Source organism: Caretta caretta, chromosome 2, assembly GCF_965140235.1.
Source record: "Caretta caretta isolate rCarCar2 chromosome 2, rCarCar1.hap1, whole genome shotgun sequence".
NCBI lineage: Eukaryota > Metazoa > Chordata > Testudines > Cheloniidae > Caretta > Caretta caretta.
The window spans coordinates 208,993,792-209,016,546 of NC_134207.1; the positions used below are offsets into that span (position 1 = coordinate 208,993,792).

Sequence of the window (22,755 nt, forward strand, 5' to 3'; positions counted from 1 at the left end):
TGTCCACTTTTCAGTGAGGACACAGGCTAAGCCAGTCAGGGACTGATTTTTCTCCAGTGCCTCCCACAATTTCCCCCATATACCCAGAAGGACAGACAAATTTTCCCGCGATTCACTGAGCAGTTCAACTTACTGCAGCGCTCAGAACCATGGGATGTGTGCCCAGAAGTCCCAGTGATACATACAGGTGAGTGCAGCACCAGTCTTGACTCAGTAACTTTGCAATACGATCACTCACACCTGAGCTAGGCTGACCCGGGTGCCGACTGCCCAAGATAACTCTGCAGTGAAGACATACTCTTGATAGAACTAGTTGCTTTCCTCTCCATTTACCTTTTCATTTGGCTCTGTCATCCTCACTTCTCACAGATCTTAAGCCCTCATCTACTCTGTGAGCATGTGAATGTAGTGTTGCCAACTCTCAGTTATGTGCAAGTCTCATGATATTTGGTCCTACCCCTAAATCTGCAGCTCCTGGAATCAAGTGAATAAAAAAGTACTGTATGAGAATTTCAGCAAAGTTTCTAGCCAACATGGTTGAAGAAAAGCTTGAAAAAAAATGAACCCATGTACCCCCAAAATCTCAAAAACCAGAAAGAAAATGAAAGGATTCCAGAATGTATTACTACTTGAAGTCTTATGCTTTTTAAGCTGATCTCATGAAATTTTTGGGGCCTGACTCATGATTTGTGAACACTTGAGGTTAGCAACACAGAGGTAGGAATGGAAATAGAAGTGTGAAGTTTGCATAGTATGCAAGTTACCTACTAAACAAATTCAATATCTTGTTGTTTGTTCCATTTAGTTCTTGTAACTTAAATGTAAATATCCCCACACAGATAGAAACAGCATGGCCCAAAACCACAGAGCCCTGTTCATGAGCAACCTATTAGCCTGTGCACAGTTGGATTGCTTCCCCTGTGAATCAGTTAGCACAGGTTAGCATGTCTCCTTGATTTTTCACTGGAAATGTTACTTATTCAAGGAATGCAGGATAGATCCTCAAGTGTTTGGAGGCTAAAACCATACTGAGGAAGGGAAGCAAGTTAATGTAGCACGTGCAGTTATAATGCTACCATTTATAATAAAGAATCAAAATACTTTGACTCTGAAAATACAGGAGCACAGAGCATTTGTCATATAATAAATACTTAATTTGCAATATTGTGGAAATTGCAGATCCCTCAATATTCGGCTTCTACCCAGGCAATTTTGCCAGCCCTCTGGCTGATGGCGGGAACCCTGGACATCCCAGACAGCTGGCGGCCAGGGCTCCCATTGTCAACCCCATACAGTGACTGTAATATAGTTTCAGCAAAATGTCTGGTTATCAAAAAATTTAGCAGACATAACATAACACTTGAGGGTTTATATTGTTCCAGCAAATTTGTCTTTTAAAAAAAAAAGTGTCTTCTCTGGCTTTTCCAAATTACCACAATTAATAAAGATCCATTATTACTTTACTTTTTCTATGTCTTGTCCGTAACTCAGCAGCAATTATTTGACAATCATCCGCGATCCAAGTAGGGCCTTTATAAGGAGCATTTTTTCCTAGTAAAAATCCAGGTCTTAACCATTGGTTAACCTTGCCTATCTTTAGTGCTCTGTCCCCACAAGTCTTATTTCTGTCACTGTATATTAAGCTGCATTGAAATGTTGTTTCACAACTGGCTATACAACTGGTGGCATTTTTCTAACTGTCTACTTTTAAAAAAAATTATTTTAGCTTACGTCACCTTAAAGTCGGCTTTTAGTACAATCTCCGTTGAAAGAGAGAAACTGAAGCAGCTGCTGGAACATGATGCAGCCTCATCTCCATCTGCACAAATAGCTGGGTTGAAGAATGCCTTATCATCCGTAAGTAATATGTCGAGTTCAGTGAAATTCAGAGGGATTGGTTATAACAGTTCATAAGATCTCTCATTCTTCAGTATCTTGGGTTATATATCTTATTAATACTAAAGCAAACAGACTATGTATATGGTGTTTCATATAATCTGCTTATTCCAAACCTTGGAGGTGTGGATGTGCCCCTCAAATTAACAGGACATTACTGTGCAGAGTTAATCTATCAATCATGTATTTTATTAAGTATTGGAAATACTCTGTTGAATCAGAGCTGCTGTTTGACAGTGATCCAGAGTTACTATTTTCTCTAATTTGGTGCTTCGTACTATACTAACAGTACAAATGGCTGTTGGAAACTGCATAACCCGATGGATCATAGCTGTGAAATTATTCATAATCCTAGCTGTGAAATTATGAAGCCGTGTGGCATTATAAACAGAACAGTCAGAGAGCAGATTCTAATTTTAAAATTTCTATTTTATTTTTACCACCAAGGTGTGGGGAGGTTTGTATTACAGCAGTCAGGCATTGCACAACATGCTTTGGCCTAAAGTCATTTCTTGGGCGGCTGAAACCTTTGGCTGCCCCTGCTAAACGAATCGAAATGCAACTAAAAACAGTAGTTCTGCTTTCGCTAATGCTTGTTCATAGTTTTGCATTGATCAACTTTTTTCACTGGATTCTGGTGAAGAAAAGACTGCTATAAAATACAATCCCTGGTCTGGCACCAGCTTAGTCTCAGCAGTCAATTTGAGATTGATTTTGAGATTCCCACTCCCAAGACTGTTGGTGATCAAACTCCCAAGATTCACATTGGTTGATCTTCAGAGAGGGGAGAGTTGTCATTGCCTCTCTCTTAGATTGTAACTTATCTTGCAATCTTCTGGTTGGAGGCGGTGGGGACTCTGCTGTGGGTGAACTGATATAACTTGGTGCACAGCTAGAGTTAGCATAGGTGGTAACTCCATAAGCAGAGATTCTGGAAAGCGAATGGTAAAGAGTTTCTAGCTCATAGCATCTCTACTAGTCCAACTTCTAGCTGCCTCCTCTCTCCACAGAAATCAGAGGCAGCTGAAGCTTCTTGCATGCCAGCTGTGTTCATTTGACCACACCTTTCTGTTTGCTTTCCATGAGGCCTGCTTCTGAGAACTAGATAGGTCACAGCTGTACAAGCTGTCATTTTCCAAAGTTATTTTCTTACTACTTTTAAATCAGTAAGGGGAAAAAAATGCTTAGTTTAGGCTCTCTGCACAGAGTGGACAGTCAGTTAGTTGAGTGTGTAACCTTTTCCCAAATGGCTAAATATTGATCTTCAGATGCTTCCTCTTGGATTCCCCGTGAAAAACTCTCTGCCAGCTCCCATCCCCATCTGTTGCATAATAGGACTAAAAAAAGGGAACGCCACACTGAAAAGAGTGCTCCGTCTGTGAAGCTTTACACTCCTCAGCTCAGAATCCACTGTGAGACCTGTTCTCAGCCTGTAAAGCTAGAGAAAGTGATAGTGAAGCAGTAACCTGATCATCCCATGCAGCAGGGAATGTTCAGGAAGAAGCCAGGAGCTTTCTTTGCTGGCATTTGGAAGGGTGGATGTACATCAAGAGTGGAGCAGTTATGATCCAAGTACCAAAACTCTTCCTGGCTAAGATCTGCTTCTTTTTAAATAGAGCTCCAGTCAAAATCCCCACAGTCCTTACCAAGATGTTTAAAGGATTTCTGGGCAGCCTGAGTTAAGTGCTCAGAGTAGCAGGCTGTGAAGGTGATCAGGAAGATTTTAAAGACAGAGAAATCATTCTACTACTTTCTTCCTGGCTCTGGAGAGAGGGAGGCTGAAAGACAAACTCATTCCTATCTTATCCTGTAAAAGGCACTCCGCTCACAAACAAAAGGTACTCTCTCTTGCTGAGAAGGCAATAATCCTGTCCTTCACAAACAAACCAAGAGCAGCAAATAATCAAAGAAAAATCCCTCTCCTTAGGCTGAACGCTACAGGAAAGAGAACATTCTGCAGCAGACCATAAAAATCAGGAACAGGATACATAGGAAAGGTGTCGGTTTTTTCTTCCTGTCCATTGCTTATGTGGCACTGTAGATTAGTAATAACTAGTGCTGTTCATCTAGCTAGTTGAAGGGGAAAGATAAATACCTACCTTCTGAATTCAAACTCATTGATTCTTGGTGGTGTGTGTGTTGTTTTTCCCTCCTCCATCATTTCCTCTCCCCCCCCCCCCCGCCCCAATATAATCATGAATAGATCAGAGGAGGCATTTCTTTGGGAGAGGGGGGAGATGAGTAAACAAGATCAAGAAAAAAAAATCTGGTTCAGGTCCTGAAAGAAGACTCAGTGATGGCTTCTGTAGCTGGGACCATGGTGCTCCCATCAGAAGGTGATTTTTCTTTCTAGTAAACACACTCAAAGAAAAACTGAAAATATGTTTAAGGACTCTGAGGCCTTCATCATCAAATATTGACACCTACTTGCTTCATGAGAGTGGTGTTGTACTGGTGCAATCATTTAAAAAATACAGACCTCTCATCAACCCAGAGGATTTTTTTGTCCTTTTATGGATAGTGTCAGTGTCCACATTTTTCATAAGACACTAAATATATATGCAATGTTTTTCACCCCCAGGGCTGTGGTCTGCAAAACAGTGGTTAGGGGAGGCTACCGTGGCTGAGACCATGGAAATCGGAGGGACTCACTCAAAAAGCCAATAATTATTCCTGTAAGCTTGCAGATGAAAGGTGGTTTGTCTGGTGGGCATTTCCATAATAGGGTTGTCAGGAATCCATCTGCACCTCTTCCTGGCTGAGAGCTGGCTCTTTTCAGTATATCTCCAGGAAACACTGGAGAAAGTGTTGGCAGGGAATATAGAAACATGCAAATGACCTTTTGTCAAATTATTCTAAGAGCCAGAGGAAATATTTCAAACCCAGTTACAGTAAGCAGTCCTTTGGCTGTATTCCTAGCAGAGATTTCCCCCAGAAGATATATGGTATCCAATAATGAAAATTCTGGAACAAGAACACCGGAGGCTGACCCTGTCTTTCCCCCTCCTCCTCCTCCTGACTAAAAAATCCTGCACAGTAACCGGAGAAGATGACTGAGGCTGAACACAGAATTGAGGGTATTTCTCTTCTTTGTGATCCAGCTGGTCAGCTTCAACAATAAACACCTGGGTCTGAGAAATTTTGTGGCAAGGATATGTGATAGTCCTCCTCCTAGCTCCCTCTCCAGACTTCACTTAGCCCTGACAAGCATCAGACCTTCCAAAAGATAGATGGCCTATACTTCACTCAGGGCCATAGAACCTATCTGACTAGAAGAATCTCCTGGCACTGCTCCACCTTCTTCATATGGGAAGAGACCCAGGAGAGTGATGGTTATACTAAACCCCCAGTACCTTATTAAATGGATAAAGAAATCCACATTCAAAATAGGAAACTGCAAGATCAGCAGTAACTGCAAAATCTCCAGAGACTATAACTGGCAGAAGCATTTCCGGTTCTCAGGGGCGGTCATTATGAGATTGTGTTTCTCATACAGATTAGACCTATACCTGGACAAACCCCGAAAGGCTTCATGAAGCTACTGAGGGGCAGACAGTAATGAATTTTTGCCAGAGCAGAGCTCCTGTACCTCTGTTTGCTGCATCAGTTATGAATATAAAAAAATTGTTTGAGCCCCAGCACCTCTTCCATTACAAATTAAGCACTAGTGGCAGTCATTATTAAGCTAGGTTGTCAGGCCCCCTGCTCTATCAATTCCAGGATGAACCAAATCTCTTCAAGAATCCAGGGAACCAACAGCCAAAGCCTTAATTGTTCTCTAGGAGTACTGTATCCACCCAAACCTGAAGAAGGGACACTAAAAGAGACTGTCCAGCCTCAGAATGGAAATAGACACCACAGGAGGCTTCATAATACTTACAAACCAAGAGAGCAAGGGATAATCAGACTCCAGAATAGATCATGCAGATTCCCCAAAAGACCAGTTCTCGGACATTCAGACATGTCTCAAAATTTTGGGATCTGTGATGACGCAAGCTTCTTTTATACACCATTGCAATCATCTCTGTGCATCCGGTTCTCAGATGGATCACAGCCTGTTCAACCAGGTGAGTATCAGCCACCAGGGTTGAGAGGTCTCAGGCAACGGCACATATATGCAGAGGCCACCTAGCTATCCATGTCTACATTCACCATACATTATGCAGCTGATGTACAGTCTTCCACATATGAAAGCAAGAGTGTCCAAGAGGCAGTCCATACATACGCTCCTTAAAATGACTTTAGTTTTTGGGTTGCACTATTATTTAGACTATATGCTTTTATTTGAGCCTGCCCTATCTTATTACTTATAGTTTGTTATTCCCTAGACATTTCAGGGCTAGTGGAAATGCTAAGAGCTAGAATTGAACATTCTTAGCTGAAAACTTCCTTTGTGGGGAATGGTGTGTCCACTAGTCCGTCACGCCCACTTAGATTACACTGTAGACTTCACATTTTATCCAGCATCAATGCTGCCTTTGTAACCTCTCAAAACTAATTTTATATAGTTATTTAAATATGTTCTATATGCAGTTTAAGGGAAAGTTTATTTCCAAGTTATCAAGTTTATTAGTGAAGTTGTTTAAAGATTTTTGTGTTGTAAATTCAGCTTCAGAAGCACTTATTTGGGAACTAAACAGGGCCTTGGCCAAAAAGTTGTGGCTTCCGGGTATTGAGTTTCAATGGCATGCAGTTTCTGCAGTGAAAGCACACACTCAAAAGTCAGGACTTAATGAAGGCTCTATTACCAGAAGGGTAAATATCGGGAAGGAAACGTTTCATAGTGCCTCTGCAAATCTTCTAATGTTTAATGTTTCCTTCCTAAAATTAACAACTCATCTTGTTTATGAAATGATGAGGGAATATTTGTCAGGGTCTTAGGCACCTGATATAAGGGGTTTGTTTGTTTGTTTTTTGTTTCATCCTGACTGAAACAAGTGAACTCACCTCCCCGTCTGTCTTACTTCAGTATTTAAAAACTACCCACTCATGTTTAAATGTAAAGAAAACATTCCCATTTGGTACAGTGTCATTATGCTATATATAAGTGGTTTCTTTTCATAATAGATCACCTTTGTATTATTTTTTTTTATTATTATTATTTGAAGAGATATCTGCTTCTGAAATGGAGTATAGAATGGGGCATTCCATTATCACTGGTATGGAGAAATTTGTGTTTTAACTGTTAGTGAAAACTAATTTCAAAAATTAAAAATATATATAATTTCAAAATGTTTAGTAATAAAATATTTGCACTAAACAAAGTCTCACAATATCTTTCTCAGTTTGAGGGAGACAGAGCTAGTCCCATTAACTTCATAATCCTGTTTGATCTTGTGCAAACTACATGAACAAAACCTAATGTTGTTGAATTTAGGTGTTAAAATATGAAAAGTGCCTTTCCTCACTTTCACTTCTGTTCCCCAGTGTTCCAGCCACTCTGCCAATGGAACTGTCCCTCTGCCATCACTAGAGTTCTTGGAGAAACACGCTTGGCCTCTGGTGCATAAGGGCTGTCCTGTGCTCTCTAACACTGCTTGCTCCATCCTTGCCCAAGTAGCATAGTGTTTATAACCCACAGGTTCTGATGCAGCAGAAAGAAGTGGATTTGGGGCAGTTTTAGAGTAGCAAAGCCAATCGTATGGCTGCTCTGGGGATTACTTTTAGGGAAAGTGCCAGTAGTCTGGATGTGCTGTCAGTGATGCAGTGGCAAGCGAAGGGAAGTGTTTTATGTCGGGCTGAAAGGAAAATGCATGTTTCTAATTGCACAGCTTTATAGTTCTGGGGGAAATAGTTTGAATTAACAGGCATGATTAGACAGGATAAGTTGTAGAAGGGGATAGAGGAAAAGACCCATAAACTTTAAAAAACCAGCGTATAGCCTCTGGTGGCCTAAGATTTCCCATAGAATCATAGAATATCAGGGTTGGAAGGGACCTCAGGAGGTCATCTAGTCCAACCCTCTGCTCAAAGCAGGACCAATCCCTAATTTTTGCCCCAGATTCCTAAATGGCCCACTCAAGGATTGAACTCACAGCCCTGGGTTTAGCAGGCCAATGCTCAAACCACTGAGCTATCCCTCCCATCTCCCCATTGTGTTTATTTGAAGTCTCCCTTCCCTCTTCCCTGCCCCCCGCCCCCAAATACTCATGTTTGAGAGAGGAGCAATGTCTGAAGCATTTGTGATATACTAAATGCAGGACCAATAACAGGTCATGTATCTAGTGACCTTTTTTTCTTTTTTCTGCTTCATTCAAAGTTTTCTTCTGCTCCTTTTGCACAATGAAGCCACTGTCTACATTAGCTAAGAAAACTTTATAGCCACAATACTTTTTGTTAAATGTTCCAGGCCATAGCACAAAACACAGATCTTAAAGACCGGTTACGCAGAATACATGCCGAGTCTATGCTCCTTGATTCAGCAACTAATGCAAAATCAAGTCCCAGTTTGGTGAAGGTGGGTATGGATTTCCTGTTTCAGTGGTGTCTGTTGCTACAAACCCTTACACTTTGACTGTTGCATAGCTGCGTACTGTCTTGTTCCTCTGTTCCCCATGCAGTGAGTTGTATTAGCAAAAGGAGCTCCTCTTCCCTCATGTGTGTGGCTCACATGATGTTGCATTGTGCAGTATTAATTTAGAACAGTTTTTCTAAACACTTCCATTGCTTTTTGCTGGCAGGTCCTTTGTTCTCCTTCTGTTACTTGCCCCTTGCCTTAGGCATGAGCAAAGTCACCCCATCATTCTATCTGGCATTATTTTCTCTCAACGCTGTCTGTTCTCCTTGATCATTCTTGTGTTCCCTAGTTGCTACTGTCACCCGTATAGCAGCTTTAACACAGAACCCAAGTAATTGCAGAAGGGGAAGGGTAACTTTACTGTAAAATACATTAAGTATTGTACTTTGGGTGTATTTTGTTCTATTGAATTTGGTTTGACTCCTTGTTAGTACAGAACATCAGCTGCCAGAGTGTTTCACTCAGGGCTAGTTATATTTTTAGATAAGTGCTAATAACTTGCAAAAATAGGTCATTCTTCTAGTTTAAAAAAAAAAAAGCAATGGAAAAATGAGATATATGAGCAGTTTTAGCAATTCAGTTTTCCTTGTATGTAGCTAGGATGTCCCCTACATGTCTCAAATGTCACTTATAAATAAAAAAGTTACCCCTTGAAGGAAAGAGAGAGAGAGAGTGTGCGTGTGTGTTCATATTCTGTTTCTGGTGGATTTCCTAAACGTTAAATCAAAGAAACTTCTGTAGCAATTGTATAGTAAACGTTTCATTAGAAGTTGAATGGGAGATTTCATTTTGTTTCATGTCCTCTGTAAAGTATTAGTTAATTTCCTTTATTTAAAAAAAATAAATTATTCATTTATTCAGTTAATTCAACTGTCTTGTGTACCATTTGAGCTAGATTTTGGTCACACTTGTAGATTTTAAAGTGTAATTGATTGTGCTAGTGGTCTTTGCTTTTTATCCCCTTGAGAATTTGAACAGTGTTTCAAAAATGTATAACAGATCTTCTGGATGTTAGCTTATCTCAGACCAACTCCTAGTCTTGAAAAGATTTTCTTATTAATACATAAAAGGCCTTGCCATGACAATGGGTCAGTGCTGAAGCAATGTATATACCATGCAGTACATGCCTAAATTCATAAAGAAAAAAACCTTTAATGTTTCATTCACAAACTGTCCATAACTTGGCTCAGGATTTATCTTCGTTAGCTCAAGGACCAAGGCACTTACACTGGACCTGTTTCATTCTAGTTAAATGTGTTCTGGAAGACTGTTAGAGCAGTGTACTCTAGAGCAGTGGGAGTGGTGAGAAAGAGAAAGGGCCACTATACAAAATTTGATTTAAGTGCACTCAAGGATACTATTACTTTGCCATTCCAAGCTTCCTGTGTCATTTTTCAGGGTAAATCTAATTTATTTGGAGGGTGCTAATTGATTTTATCATGTTGAAAAGTATTGAATTTTCACAGGATGGGCAACTTTATTCATCCTAACTCTCTTGATGCCAGAAATTGGCAGGATGTCTTTCTTAAGCTCCGGTTGCACTCTGGCCATGGTTATACTCCACAAATATACTACTTATTTTTACTTTGACTGTATGATGTCACAGGGCTTTGACTCAGCGACAGCTTCTCTCTGCTCTCTACACTCTCCGGTGTAATCATGGCACTTTGGTAACAAATTATGATGATAGATCCTGTAGACATCAAACCAGTGTGTGGGAAGGGGCAAACCTAGTTCAAGATTTAGGGTAAAAGTTTAGTTTGTCCGTATAGCAGCTCATGACTTTACTTTATTGCTCATCTTGGAGTCTTATGAAGTAAAGAAGAGAAAATAAAACTCCCACATAGTAAATTGTAAGAAACTACCAGATTCTCAGATGGGACTAATTAGTTCATCTTGTTGCTTTTTAATATTGTTGTCCGTCATATACGCAATCCCAGGAACAAGAGTTCTCCTGTAAGATTTAGATTATTAGATACCTTCCTCCTCCTGACAAAGAAGAAGATTATGAAGCTTTAAATATTGTGAAGTCATACCTTTTTTTTTCTTCTTCTTCTTCTGTTTTATCACAATTTGTATAAGAAAAATCAGTGCTGTTTTTGGTATGTTAGTTCACTGATCTTGTACAGAATTTCATAGCACAGGAGAATCTTATTGACTGGCATAAGCTCCCTTGGAAATGCACCTCAATTAAGCAATCCTCCAAATTCATCAGAGCATCACGGATATGTGGCACTAGTGCACTTCACTTCCTTAAAGCATTGCTTTAAAATATAAAGCACTAAAACAGTCTATTAAATGTAAGAGATTTGATTATTAGAACAAAATAGGGAAGCTGCAGAATGAAAACGTTATGCTGTTAAACACCTAGAAACTATTGCAAATATGTCTGCAGATAACACTGGGCTAGCTAGTGCTTTTTATCCTCAAAAGGAGGATCAGCTCAAAAGAAACAAACGAAGAATGGGGATTAATGAACTATGGCAGGGAAGTTTGGGTAAGCAGGACAGGGTTTGTAGCTGGAAACAGATTTGGCATCATATGAAGAGGAGTGGAACCACCTCAAAAGATCATGGATTGTGGGGGTGGAAGAGGTTTGTGGACAAGGAAGATGGGGTGCAGGAAGGGAAGAAGGGAGAAAGAGAAGTGGTGGTGGACCCCTGAAGTGCAGGTGGCAATCCAAAATAAGGAAGTGGTGCATAAAGAAAGAGAAACAAAACATAGAATATCAGGGTTGGAAGGGACAGCAGGAGGTCATCTAGTCCAACCCCCTGCTCAAAGCAGGACCAATCCCCAATTTTTGCCCCAGATCCCTAAATGGGCCCCCTCAAGGATTGAACTCACAACCCTGGGTTTAGCAGGCCAATGAGCAAACCATTGAGCTATGCCTCCCTCCGTCTGTTGCTCCCTGTAAAATGAGCTTGTAAACGACCCACAGTTGGCTGGCAAAAAGACTACTATAGCATTACAAAAATGAGACTCAGAGGGAAGGAAGATGGTGCTGCAACACCATTTGTAAATGATGACTAGAGGAGACTGCTAGTAACACCCGAACAAGCAAAGGAGAGGTGGAAACAATACTCTGAGTCTTTCTGAAATGAGGCGAACCCCTTTCAGGTGGAGTTGCCCGCATCTGAGCCTAATGTGGTGCTTGAGCCTGACATAACGGAGGGAGAGGTGAGAAATGCAGTCTGGAAAATGAAGAATGGTAAAGCAGTGGGACGTGATGAGGTGACCGTGGACCTGGTGAAAGTCTTGGGTTAGAGAGAGGCATAAAATAGATGAGCAGAGTGACTAAAACGGACTGGTAAGACAAGAGATTCCCCCAAGATTGGTGCAAGTCTATCTTGATCCCAGTATATAAGAAGGGAAGCATCTGTGAATGTGGAAACTATTAAGAATTAAAGTTACTGTTGCCTGGGATGATGGTACTGAAACATATCTTAGATGCTAGGATTAGAAGATGGTGGAAGCCATCCCCATATAAGAACAGTTCAGCTTCAGGAAAGGATGAGTAACCACAGATACCACAGATGTTTGTCATTCCGCAATTGATAGAGAAGGGGCTAGAGTACCAACAGGATCGCTCCTGGGCTTCTATAGACCTAGAAAAGGCACCTTATAAAGTGGACAGAAGGATACTCATACCAGTGCTGAGGAAATATGGAGTTTCTCATAATTTAATATCTATGGTGCGTGCACTGTGTAGATTACCCAACATGATCCAAACATGTTTTGGAGCGAGCTCCTTTTGAAGTGAAAGTTGGACTGCATCGGGGGTTGACCCTCAGTCCTCTCCTGTTTACCATATTGATGGACGACATCAGCAAAAACATCCCAGTGGGAAAAAGTGAGAAGCTACTTTATGCATGGTATGACCAGCTAAGCGGTCATACTAGTTTCCATCCCATGCCTAAGACTGAAGTCACTTGGGTCAGTAAAGTGCCACAGGGAAACTGGATATAAAGTTTAATGGAGTACCATTAAACCAGTCTGGCCAATTCAAGTAGCTTGGCGGCTGTGTTAAGGAGATGGCAAGCCTGAACGTGAGATACAATCCAGACTGGAGAGTGCTGGGAGTATGTGAAATAACATCTCAGGGGTCGTGAATGACAAGCACATGCCACTGAGACTAAAAGCCTAATTGTATAAAACTATGGTGTGCCGTGCAGTGCTACGTGATTCAGAAGCATGGGTTCAGGGCCAATATCTACAGGTGTTTGAAATGAGATGTTTTCACGCAATAAAGACAGGTTTCAGAATAACAGCCGTGTTAGTCTGTATTCGCAAAAAGAAAAGGAGTACTTGTGGCACTATAGAGACTAACCAATTTATTTGAGCATAAGCTTTCGTGAGCTACAGCTCACTTCATCACCTACTACAGGACAGGCCTAACAAAGAAAATAACAGAACGCCACTAGCCGTCACCTTCAGCCCCCAACTAAAACCCCTCCAACACATTATTAAGGATCTACAACCTATCCTGAAGGATGGCCCAACACTCTCACAAATCTTGGGAGACAGGCCAGTCCTTACTTACAGACAGCCCCCCAACCTGAAGCAAATACTCACCAGCACCCACATACCACACAACAAAACCACTAACCCAGGAACCTATCCTTGCAACAAAGCCCGTTGCCAACTGTGCCCACATATCTATTCAGGGGACACCATCACAGGGCCTAATAACATCAGCCACACGTCCACCAATGTGATATATGCCATCATGTGCCAGCAATGCCCCTCTACCATGTACATTTGTCAAACTGGATGGTCTCTATATAAAAGAATAAATGGACACAAATCAGATGTCAAGAATTATAAGATTCATAAACCAGTCGGAGAACACTTCAATCTCTCTGGTCACGTGATTACAGACATGAAAGTTGCGATATTACCACAAAAACTTCAAAACCAGACTCCAGCGAGAGACTGTTGAATTGGAATTCATTTGCAAATTGGATACAATTAACTTAGGCTTGAATAGAGACTGGGAGTGGCTAAGTCATTATGCAAGGTAACCTATTTCCCCTTGTTTTTTCCTACCCTCTCCCACCCCCCACCCCCCCAGACGTTCTTGTTAAACCCTGGATTTGTGCTGGAAATGGCCCACCTTGATTATCATACACATTGTAAGGAGAGTGATCACTTTAGATAAGCTATTACCAGCAGGAGAGTGGGGTGGGGGGAGAGAAAACCTTTTGTAGTGGTAAAACACCCATTTTTTCATGCTTTGTGTGTATAAAAAAATCTTCTATACTTTCCACAATATGCATCCAATGAAGTGAGCTGTAGCTCACGAAAGCTTATGCTCAAATAAATTGGTTAGTCTCTAAGGTGTCACAAGTACGCAATAAAGAGTCACACAAAGAGGAGATTGACTTCCATTCTAATGCTTTCATTTTGCAAAGTCTGTGATGTGGCTGGCAAAATCCAGGAAGCACAACTTTGCTGGTTTGGATACATATAGATGGTGAATGAAGAGGGCCTGGGGAAGATAACATAGCAGGAGAGGGAAGTAGGAAAAGAGACCCTGAGGAAGCAATGGTTGAATTGCATCAAAGAAGGTGGTAAGCAAGTGGACATTGGTGTTGCCTTGGTCAGACGAAGGTGGTAGATGCTTGCAACACAACGCTGCCCCGGATGATGGAATAAGGGGAAGATGTGAGCTATTTACTGTGTGCTCAGTCACTAAAACTCATTGCACTGAGTGTGTTCCCTGACAGTTACCTAAGCAGGGGCAGCCATTTATTAGGCTACCAGTTAGTTAAGTAGGTTCTACTATATTGGATCTTACAGTTAACATAGGCATATGCAGAATGAAACTGGAGGGCAGTAACGTGCTCAGCAAGCCACCTTGTCCTTCTCCCCAGGAGCTGTGGAGGTGTTAAAGAACAAGGACGCTTGTTCCTATCCACTTCTTTTCCCTCTCTATACCCAGTAGATAGTCCAAAATAATGAATCTCTTGGTGCTTCTCCTGCCATCACTAGCCTGCCAACAGCGTCACTGTGCCAAGTACACAAAGACTGTTTAAGACTTGTTGTGGTCTTAAATCCCCATTATAATGTATAAACTCTGCTATGAATCCCACAGCAAAGGCTATTTCCTTTAAGTAACCTTGGTAATATGATATTCTACATTAACAGGGGGTGCTGCACATGAGGACTGGGTGCAGTACTACTGCTGCATAAGTGGCCTAGCAGCAGGAAGATAGCTAGGAAAGAAAGACCTTCATTTAGAATACTCTTTGGCTCCCGTAAATCTTTGTATGCCAATTCACTGAACATCTTGTGTTTTAAACAAGGCTTGGGAGGAAATAAATGACAAATTTGCAGAGGCTAGGGGAGAGTCTTACATTTAGTGCCATATCCATTACAATCAGCCAGGAGTTTTGGGGAATGATGGCCTACATCCTACAGATGGAGATGCTGACATATGGCTACAATACATTCAGGCGTGGATTGGGCAGGGGTTGTGATACTGACCTGCATGACTGGGTGGGGCTAGTTGCTGGCACCCCCTGTGGCTTTTCTAGTGCAGTTAAGAGAATCAAATGAGGCGTTCCCAGAAGTAAAAGTCTTGGGATTTTGGTGATAGACCTTGGGCTCATGTAATAGGGTGAGACCTTGTGGGCTGAGGTCCCCACCTTGCTGCAAAGTCCCTCCCCCTTGTGGTGGGGAGGCTGCTAGGACTCTAAGAGAGCCGCCTCCTTGGTGGGAGGGAGGAGAGGGGAGGCTGAGGAGAGAGCTGCCCCATGTTGTGGGTTATATGGTAAGGAGCCCTGTAACCCTGCACTGGAACCAATTAAGTGCCTGCTATAGAAGAGTCTGTGTGATGTGTGGCTGATGCCCCTCCCCTGTGTTAAAGTTTAATAAAAGTTGTGGCCTGCCGCTTAATTCCATGCATATGTCTGTTCCCATTTTGCTGTTGTGTCCACATCAATAAACGGAGTTTTTGTAGTTGCTTTCCTTTCATGGGGAAACTATGTACACGCATGCATTTAGCTCAACGGATCACTTGACTGTTACAACATTTTAAGAGCTGTTCTTGAAAAAAAGATGCATATGCAAGAGCAGTAACTAATTCTGCAAAATACACATTACTGAGCTTCACTTTGTCATTTGTGTGTCTGATTCTTCTGCACTTTGCTGCTTGTCCCCTCTTTGAAATGCATGCTTGCTACAGTAAACTGTGCAGGGCGCATGCGTTCATCTGTGGCAACGTTTAAGCCCTCTCTCTGAGTCGTATATCTGTTGGTTTGTACGTACATGTGCACTTTGCTCTTACCATACTTTTCCCTAAAAGCCTTTTATTTATTTTAAACAGGAAAATTCAAGAGAAAGAAGCAGAAACCTGGTTCACCAGCTCTCCAGTGAAAGTAGGCTGTCTGTCACGGACTCTCTCTCAGAGTTTTTTGATGCTCAAGAAGTCCTGCTGTCTGCAAGTTCTTCAGAAAACGAGGTCTGAGCACAAATATCAGAATATCTCTCTGATGTACCGTATTTCAACATATTTAACCTTTTATCTTTTTTGCGTGGTAATTGCAAACTTGCTGATCTACTACAAATGAAATATTTTGGAGGATTTCAACGTCACATACACTTAATTGTTTGCTACTCTCTTAAAAAAATAAAACAGTTAAAAAGTATGTACGGGAGGTGGCTGAAGAGGGAGAACAGGCAACGTAGCTTGCACACCTGATTTTAAAATAAATATAAGGAATGTATTTTTGCAGCATCTGTCCTGAGTCATCCTACAGGAGCTGCAAGAAATTTTATCAAACTATTGTGTATTTGTACGTTTTTTTTCTTGTGGCACCTGTAGGTTGACCTATGGCAGATGCTACTGCAGCATGCAATTTTAAACTTTGTTTTCTATTTCTTGAAATATAAGAAAGTCTTATAAGTCTTTAAGTTTTATAAGCTTTTTGGAATTTCATGAAAGGCCTCTCTCTAATTTTTCAGGATCAAAGAAAACAAGTTTTATATTCAATAAAATAATAATTTAGTAATGATTTATGAAATCCTTTTAGTGATGGATCTGTGATCTGTACACCTATTTGTATTGTTAGGCTTACCTGTTGCTTCTATGCAGCACAGAAACACAGAGAAAACAATACAGATCTCTTTAAATGACGGATCTTTTTTCTGTTAATTTCACAAAGCATCATAACAGTTGTCAGGAGTAGCATAATGCAAACTTATTTATATTATTTCCTTCCCCTGCCCACCAGGTATCCGATGATGACTCATATGCCAGTGATATAAGTGATAACATCTCAGAGGATAACCTAAGTAACGACATTGAGAATGGAAGGCAAACTTTGGGTAAGATTGGTGTTTTGTTGTATCCTATTCTGAGAAGAGGCATTTTCTTACCAGAAATCTCTCTGGTATCACAGATTTCAAGACGTAGACATTGGCTAGTTTTTGCTTTCCTTTTAAGATTTGAACTGTTTTTGGAGTGGTGTTTTTGTTGTTTGGATACTCTTAGTGCAGTCAATTGTGCTCTGATCATTTTAAGGTGGGAGAGTTGCTGTGTATCAGCATAGACACTTGTCTGCTGTCTGTCACCTCTCTGCAGAGACCTGCAGCTGCTCCTAAGCTTCTTTCCATGACCTTGGGACCCTATGGAGTAGCTAACCCCAGGTCCTATCTCTTCACTAAAAGGTAGATATTTTCTCATCACTCTGGATCTTCAATACAAACTTGTACCCTTAGATACCATTCAAATCCACAGAATAGTTACGGTTAACAAAATGCAGCTTATTTAAAGAAATGTAAGAATAACTCTACACTGATAGGCCTGGTGTATGACCATAGTACTTTCCTCTTCTTGGTTTTGTCTACACTAGCACTTGTCAGCAAAACCTTTGTCAGAAAGTGGTGTGAAAAAACACAACCCTGACTGACATGAGCATCTCCTGCCAACGTAGCTACCGCCCCTCTTTGGGGGTGGTTTAATTAGGCCAGCAGGAGAGCTTTCTACTCCCGGCATAGAGTGGCTACACAGACCTTACACCAACGCAGCTGCAGCGGTACAGATGTGCCGCTCTAAGGTCTGTAGTGCAGATGTAGTCTTTGTGTTTAGGGCTGTCGATTAATCGCAGTTAACCCACACTATTAACTAAAAAAAAATTTAATTGTGATTAATCGCAGTTTTAATCGCACTGTTAAACAATAGGTTTCAGAGGAACAGCCGTGTTAGTCTGTATTCGCAAAAAGAAAAGGAGTACTTGTGGCACCTTAGAGACTAACCAATTTATTTGAGCATGAGCTTTCGTGAGCTACAGCTCACTTCATCTGATGAAGTGAGCTGTAGCTCACGAAAGCTCATGCTCAAATAAATTGGTTAGTCTCTAAGGTGCCACAAGTACTCCTTTTCTTTTTGTTAAACAATAGAATACAATTGAAATTTATTAAATATCTTGATGTTTTTCTACATTTTCACATATATTTTATTCTGTGTAGTAATCAAATTGTATATTTTTTATTACAAATATTTGCACTGTAAAAATGATAAACAAAAGAAATGGTATTTTTCAATTCACCTCATACAAGTACTGTAGTGCAATCTTTGTTGTGAAAGTGCAATTTACAAATATAGATTTGTTTTGTTTTGTTTTTTGGTTACATAACTGCACTCAAAACAAAACAATGTAAAACTTCAGAGCCTACAAGTCCGCTCAGTCCTACTTCTTGTTCAGGCAGTTACTAAGAGAAACAAGTTTGTTTGCATTTGTAGGAGATAATGCTGTCCTCTTCTTATTTACAATGTCACCAGAAAGTGAGAAATGCCATTTGCATGGCACTTTTGTAGCCGGCATTGCAAGGTACTTATGTACCAGATATGCTAAACATTTGTATGCCCCTTCATGTTTCGACCTCCATTCCAGAGGATATGCTTCCATGCTGATGAGGCTCATTAAAAAAAATGTGTTAATTAAATTTGTGACTGAATTCCTTGGGAGAGAATTGTATGTCCCTTGCTCTGTTTTACCCACATTCAGCCATATATTTCGTGTTCTAGCAGTCTCAGATGATGACCCAGCACATGCTGTTCATTTTAAGGACACTTTCACTACAGATTTCACAAAACGCAAAGAAGGTATCAATGTGAGATTTCTAAAGATAGCTACAGCACTCGACTCAAGACTTAAAAATCTGAAGTGCCATCAAAAATCGGAGAGGGATGAGGTGTGAAGCATGCTTTCAGAAGTCTTAAAAGAACAACACTCCAATGTGAAAACTACAGAATCTGAACCACCAAAAAAGAAAATCAACCTTTTGCTGGTGGCATCTGACTGAGATAATGAAAATGAGCATGCATCAGTCTGCACTGCTTTGGATGGTTATCGAGCAGAATCCGTCATCAGCATGGACGCATGTCCACTGGAATGGTGGTTGAAGCATGAAAGGACATAGGAATCTTTAGCGCATCTGGCACGTAAATATCTTGCGACGACGGCTGCAACAGTACCATGAGAATGCCTGTTGTCATTTTCAGGTAACATTGTAAACAAAAGGCGGGTATCATTATCTCCTGCAAATGTAAACAAGCTTGTTTGTCTGAGCGATTGGCTGAACAAGAAGTAGGACTGAGTGGATTTGCAAGCTCTAAAATTTTGCATTGTTTTATTTTTGGATTCTGAGTGTTTTTTATACATAATTCTACATTTGTAAGCTCAACTTTCATGATAAAGAGATAGCACTTCAGTACTCATATTAGGTGAATTGAAAAATACTATTTGTTTTTTACAGTGCAAATACTTGTAATCAAAAATAAATATAAAGTGAGCACTGTACACTTTGTATTCTGTTATATTGATTTCAATTACATTTGAAAACAGAAAACATCCAAAAATATTGAAATAAATGGTATTCTATTGTTTAACAGTGTGATTAATCGTGAAATTAATTGTGATTAACAGTGCGATTAATTGTGATTTAATTTTTTTAATCACTTGACAGCCCTAATTGTGTTCATTTAAATATCTTGCTGATTGCATGGGGACCTTGCATTTTTCATTCAAAATAATGATTCTTTTTAAAAAAGAGAATGGGAAGAAATACATAAAACCAACATCATATAAATATGCTTTTCTCTTTTCCTGGACTATGGAAAGCTGCACTAAGGAGTTATTTGGTTACAAGGGTTAGAGGCTGGAACTATAACTTTCGTATTAGAAGTTCTGTGCATGCCGAGTTCCTGGTTCCCTGTTCTCCCTCTGCCACTTCAGCTTAAATCAAGATTGGATGTCTTTCTAGAAGATACGCTTTTAGCTGAACCAGAAGTTATAGGATTGATACAAGAATCATTTGGTGAAATTCAGTGGCCTATGTTCTGCAGGAGCTCAGACTAGCTGATCATAATTGTCCCATCTGCTCTTAAAATCTAGCTCTCAAGACAGCTCAGCATGTCCGTGATCTTCCGCACTGTGTAGCAAGACCATCTGTTACAGCTCTAGGAAACCATCACCAAATTTTTCAAATGTACACTCCTAAAGTTAGACACTGAAAGAAGCTTCCTGATTATTACAGGTGCTCAACACCCACAACTCTAAATGAAACCAGCGGCCACTGAGAAATCTGCACTTCTGGAAATAGAACATTGTATGTAGGCACCCAAAGTATGGATGTAAGTGCCTAACTGAAAAAGCTAGCCTTGGTGTCAAGCCTCCATTAGCATGGTTAGACTAGACATCTGCTGTTTATCTCGGATTATGTATGCCCTGATGTATTTACAGCTGTTGATATTGCTTTTAATAGGCCACATCTTTGGTGACTTCCATGGAGCTACAACAGCTTACACCAGCTGAGGATGTAGCCCAAACTATTTAGTTCAGTTGCTTAGTCCTTGCTATGCAATCTGAGGGTTTCAAAGGGTGTGACTGCACCCCATTTCAAAGAGCTGTTTTGAACCAGAATACATTTTTATCACTTTTGTTGCCTTTTCAAAGGAGATCTCCTCCCTGCTGGGGTCTAGGAAAACAGCTTCCTTTTGGGCTGAGTCTTTTTCTTTCTTTCTTTCTTTCTTTTTTTTTTTTTGGATGTTAATTGTCTTCCTCCCCCATGGGAAGGTCTGAGTCAACCTCTTTCTGAAAGGGAAGTCATTCAAGTATGTTAATTGTTTTCTTACCCCAGGTGGGCTCTCAAGTTCAGGATGCTTGCAGTCTTTTACGCAAACTAGCATTATGACAGATTGCATGTAGGCAGGAAAATAATGTGCAATAAATTATAATTCACCTATTCTGTGTTGTTTGTCATAGCTACCATGCAGGGATGAGAGTTCAAACTCTTAGTCCTTCATTCTTGGGTAATCAGTGTCTGGGAGAACCGCAGAGGCAGAGCGCTCTGGGCAGCGCTGTGACTGTGTGCATTGGCAACTTTCTGGAAGTTCACTGGTGCCCTTAAAACAGTGCTGGCAAAGTTGGCAGCAATAGCGTAGCCCAGCCAGGTGCCACTTTTCTACAGTGTCATTTTGGCATGGTCTAAGCAGAGTTAGACAATGTAATGTAGATGGCCACTATATTTTTACCACCCTCTCACCATTGCAGGCACCAGTGGAGTTTTACTGGTGTTAGTACAAAGTGGGGAACTTTTTTAAAAATGGACAAACTCTATCTTCATGGGCAATGCTTTGCAGGAAAGTGTAGACAGACTATGGAGGCAGTCGTATCCATCCCTCTGAGTGAGACGTGGCCTTGAAGACTCATGTGGGAAAGACAACATGGAAAAGGAGGAAATGATGTACTGAGGCAGCACCCAAATGTACCAGGATCAGAGATGGGCGCTGTAGAAACAAATAGACGCTGTTCAGGGTGATTGATTGAAAATAAGCTGGTGAGATAGTGGGAGGGGTGAGAGGAGAATATACCTGATGATGGTTTAGACAAATAGGGTGAGGATATAGCTAATCCAAGTATTCTACTCAGGCCAGTTCATGTTGTGACACACTCTCTGGGCTAAGGCTTATCCCTGTGGTGTGGTTTTTATTTAAAATCTATCTCAAGTCATTTACTATAAAACTTGGAACTATTTATCGTGCCCAGATTGCTCTGACACCCCAACACAGAGCTCAGCCGTTCTCTTGGATGTGTGAGTTATCCTTTTGAATGTCAAGTAAACTCATAGTCCTCCTGTGGCCTTCTCCAGCACATAGGTGTGTCGTGAAGCTAAATTCAGTAATGTTTGTGAGGTATTTGGGTACTTGGATGAGCATCATGGAAAAGCCTGCCAACAAATATCTGGTGTTTGCCTCCAGCAACAGATTTTTCCTGATATGAGGAGTCTATTAATTCAGTATAAAGAGATGAAGGAGGAGGTGTTTTCACACTTGGGTTCTGGAAAGCACATTTTTGTCTTCTAAAAAGAATGTCCGCTTAATTGAAGATCTGTCAGGAAGGCGTTTTTTTGTTACTTAAATGTACATGAATCAGTCTCTTGTAAAACAAGATAGATATCATATGTGCTCTTTAGAGGTGTAACTTCTAAGAGCCTGTGGATATGTCTGCACTGCACTAAAACACCCGTGTCTGGGCTATACCAAGTGACTCGGACTTGCAGGGCTTGAGTTGCGGGGCTATAAAATTGCAGTATAGACATTCAGACTCAGGGATTCTCCCTTCTCCTGGGGTCCCATAGTCTGGGATCCAGCCTGAGCCCAAATGTCTACATTGTAATTTTATAGCCCTGCAGGCCGAGCCCCATGACCCAAGTCAGCTGACATGGGCCAGCTGCAAGTGTTTTATTGCAGTGTAGACCTACTCTTTTAGGCTTTTACAGAGCATTTCAAGGGATTCTTTTCAAGCATTTATGCTTCATATATATCTCCATAAAACTTGCTTGGTTTAAAATCTTGTTTTAAATGATCAGTGTACAGCAGATATCTTCAAACCACAAGTCAATATTTGAGTCACATGGGGAGCGAAGCTTTGTCTGAAGGATAAGGAAATTGCTGGTGCTTTAATACATCCATAATGTTTTCAAAAGAGATGATACTGTAAGAAAACAATGAATTGCTTAATGTGCTTCTGGCATTTCCTTCCAGATTGCATTGCTGAAAGTGGGATGGAAAGCCATTCCAAGCGGAGAACGTGTTTGCCGGCTCCGTGTCCTAATACCAGTAACATCAGCCTGTGGAATATCCTGAGAAACAATATAGGGAAGGATCTCTCCAAGGTGGCCATGCCTGTTGAGTTAAATGAGCCACTTAACACTCTTCAGCGACTTTGTGAAGAACTGGAATACAGCGAACTACTGGATAAAGCAGCACGTACCCCGAATTCATTTGAAAGGATGGTAAAAAAAAAACATACCTTTCCAATACTGAGCAACATGAG

The 22,755-nt window shown here is 40.8% G+C and overlaps 1 protein-coding gene across 9 annotated transcripts in view; it reads left to right on the plus strand.

Annotated features, from left to right (window-relative positions):
- OSBPL3 (oxysterol binding protein like 3) overlaps positions 1 to 22,755 on the plus strand; it is a 136,887-nt gene that overhangs the window by 85,838 nt on the left and 28,294 nt on the right. For 6 of the 9 annotated variants that reach the window (XM_048838396.2, XM_048838400.2, XM_075125780.1 and 3 more), the window contains 6 exons: positions 840 to 938; positions 1,727 to 1,857; positions 8,246 to 8,353; positions 15,741 to 15,875; positions 16,648 to 16,741; positions 22,464 to 22,714. In XM_048838396.2, coding sequence (XP_048694353.1) covers positions 840 to 938; positions 1,727 to 1,857; positions 8,246 to 8,353; positions 15,741 to 15,875; positions 16,648 to 16,741; positions 22,464 to 22,714 — 818 coding nt within the window. The remainder of the gene's footprint in view (positions 1 to 839; positions 939 to 1,726; positions 1,858 to 8,245; positions 8,354 to 15,740; positions 15,876 to 16,647; positions 16,742 to 22,463; positions 22,715 to 22,755) is intronic. The other 3 variants (XM_048838399.2, XM_048838398.2, XM_048838402.2) reach the window with 3 other exon arrangements.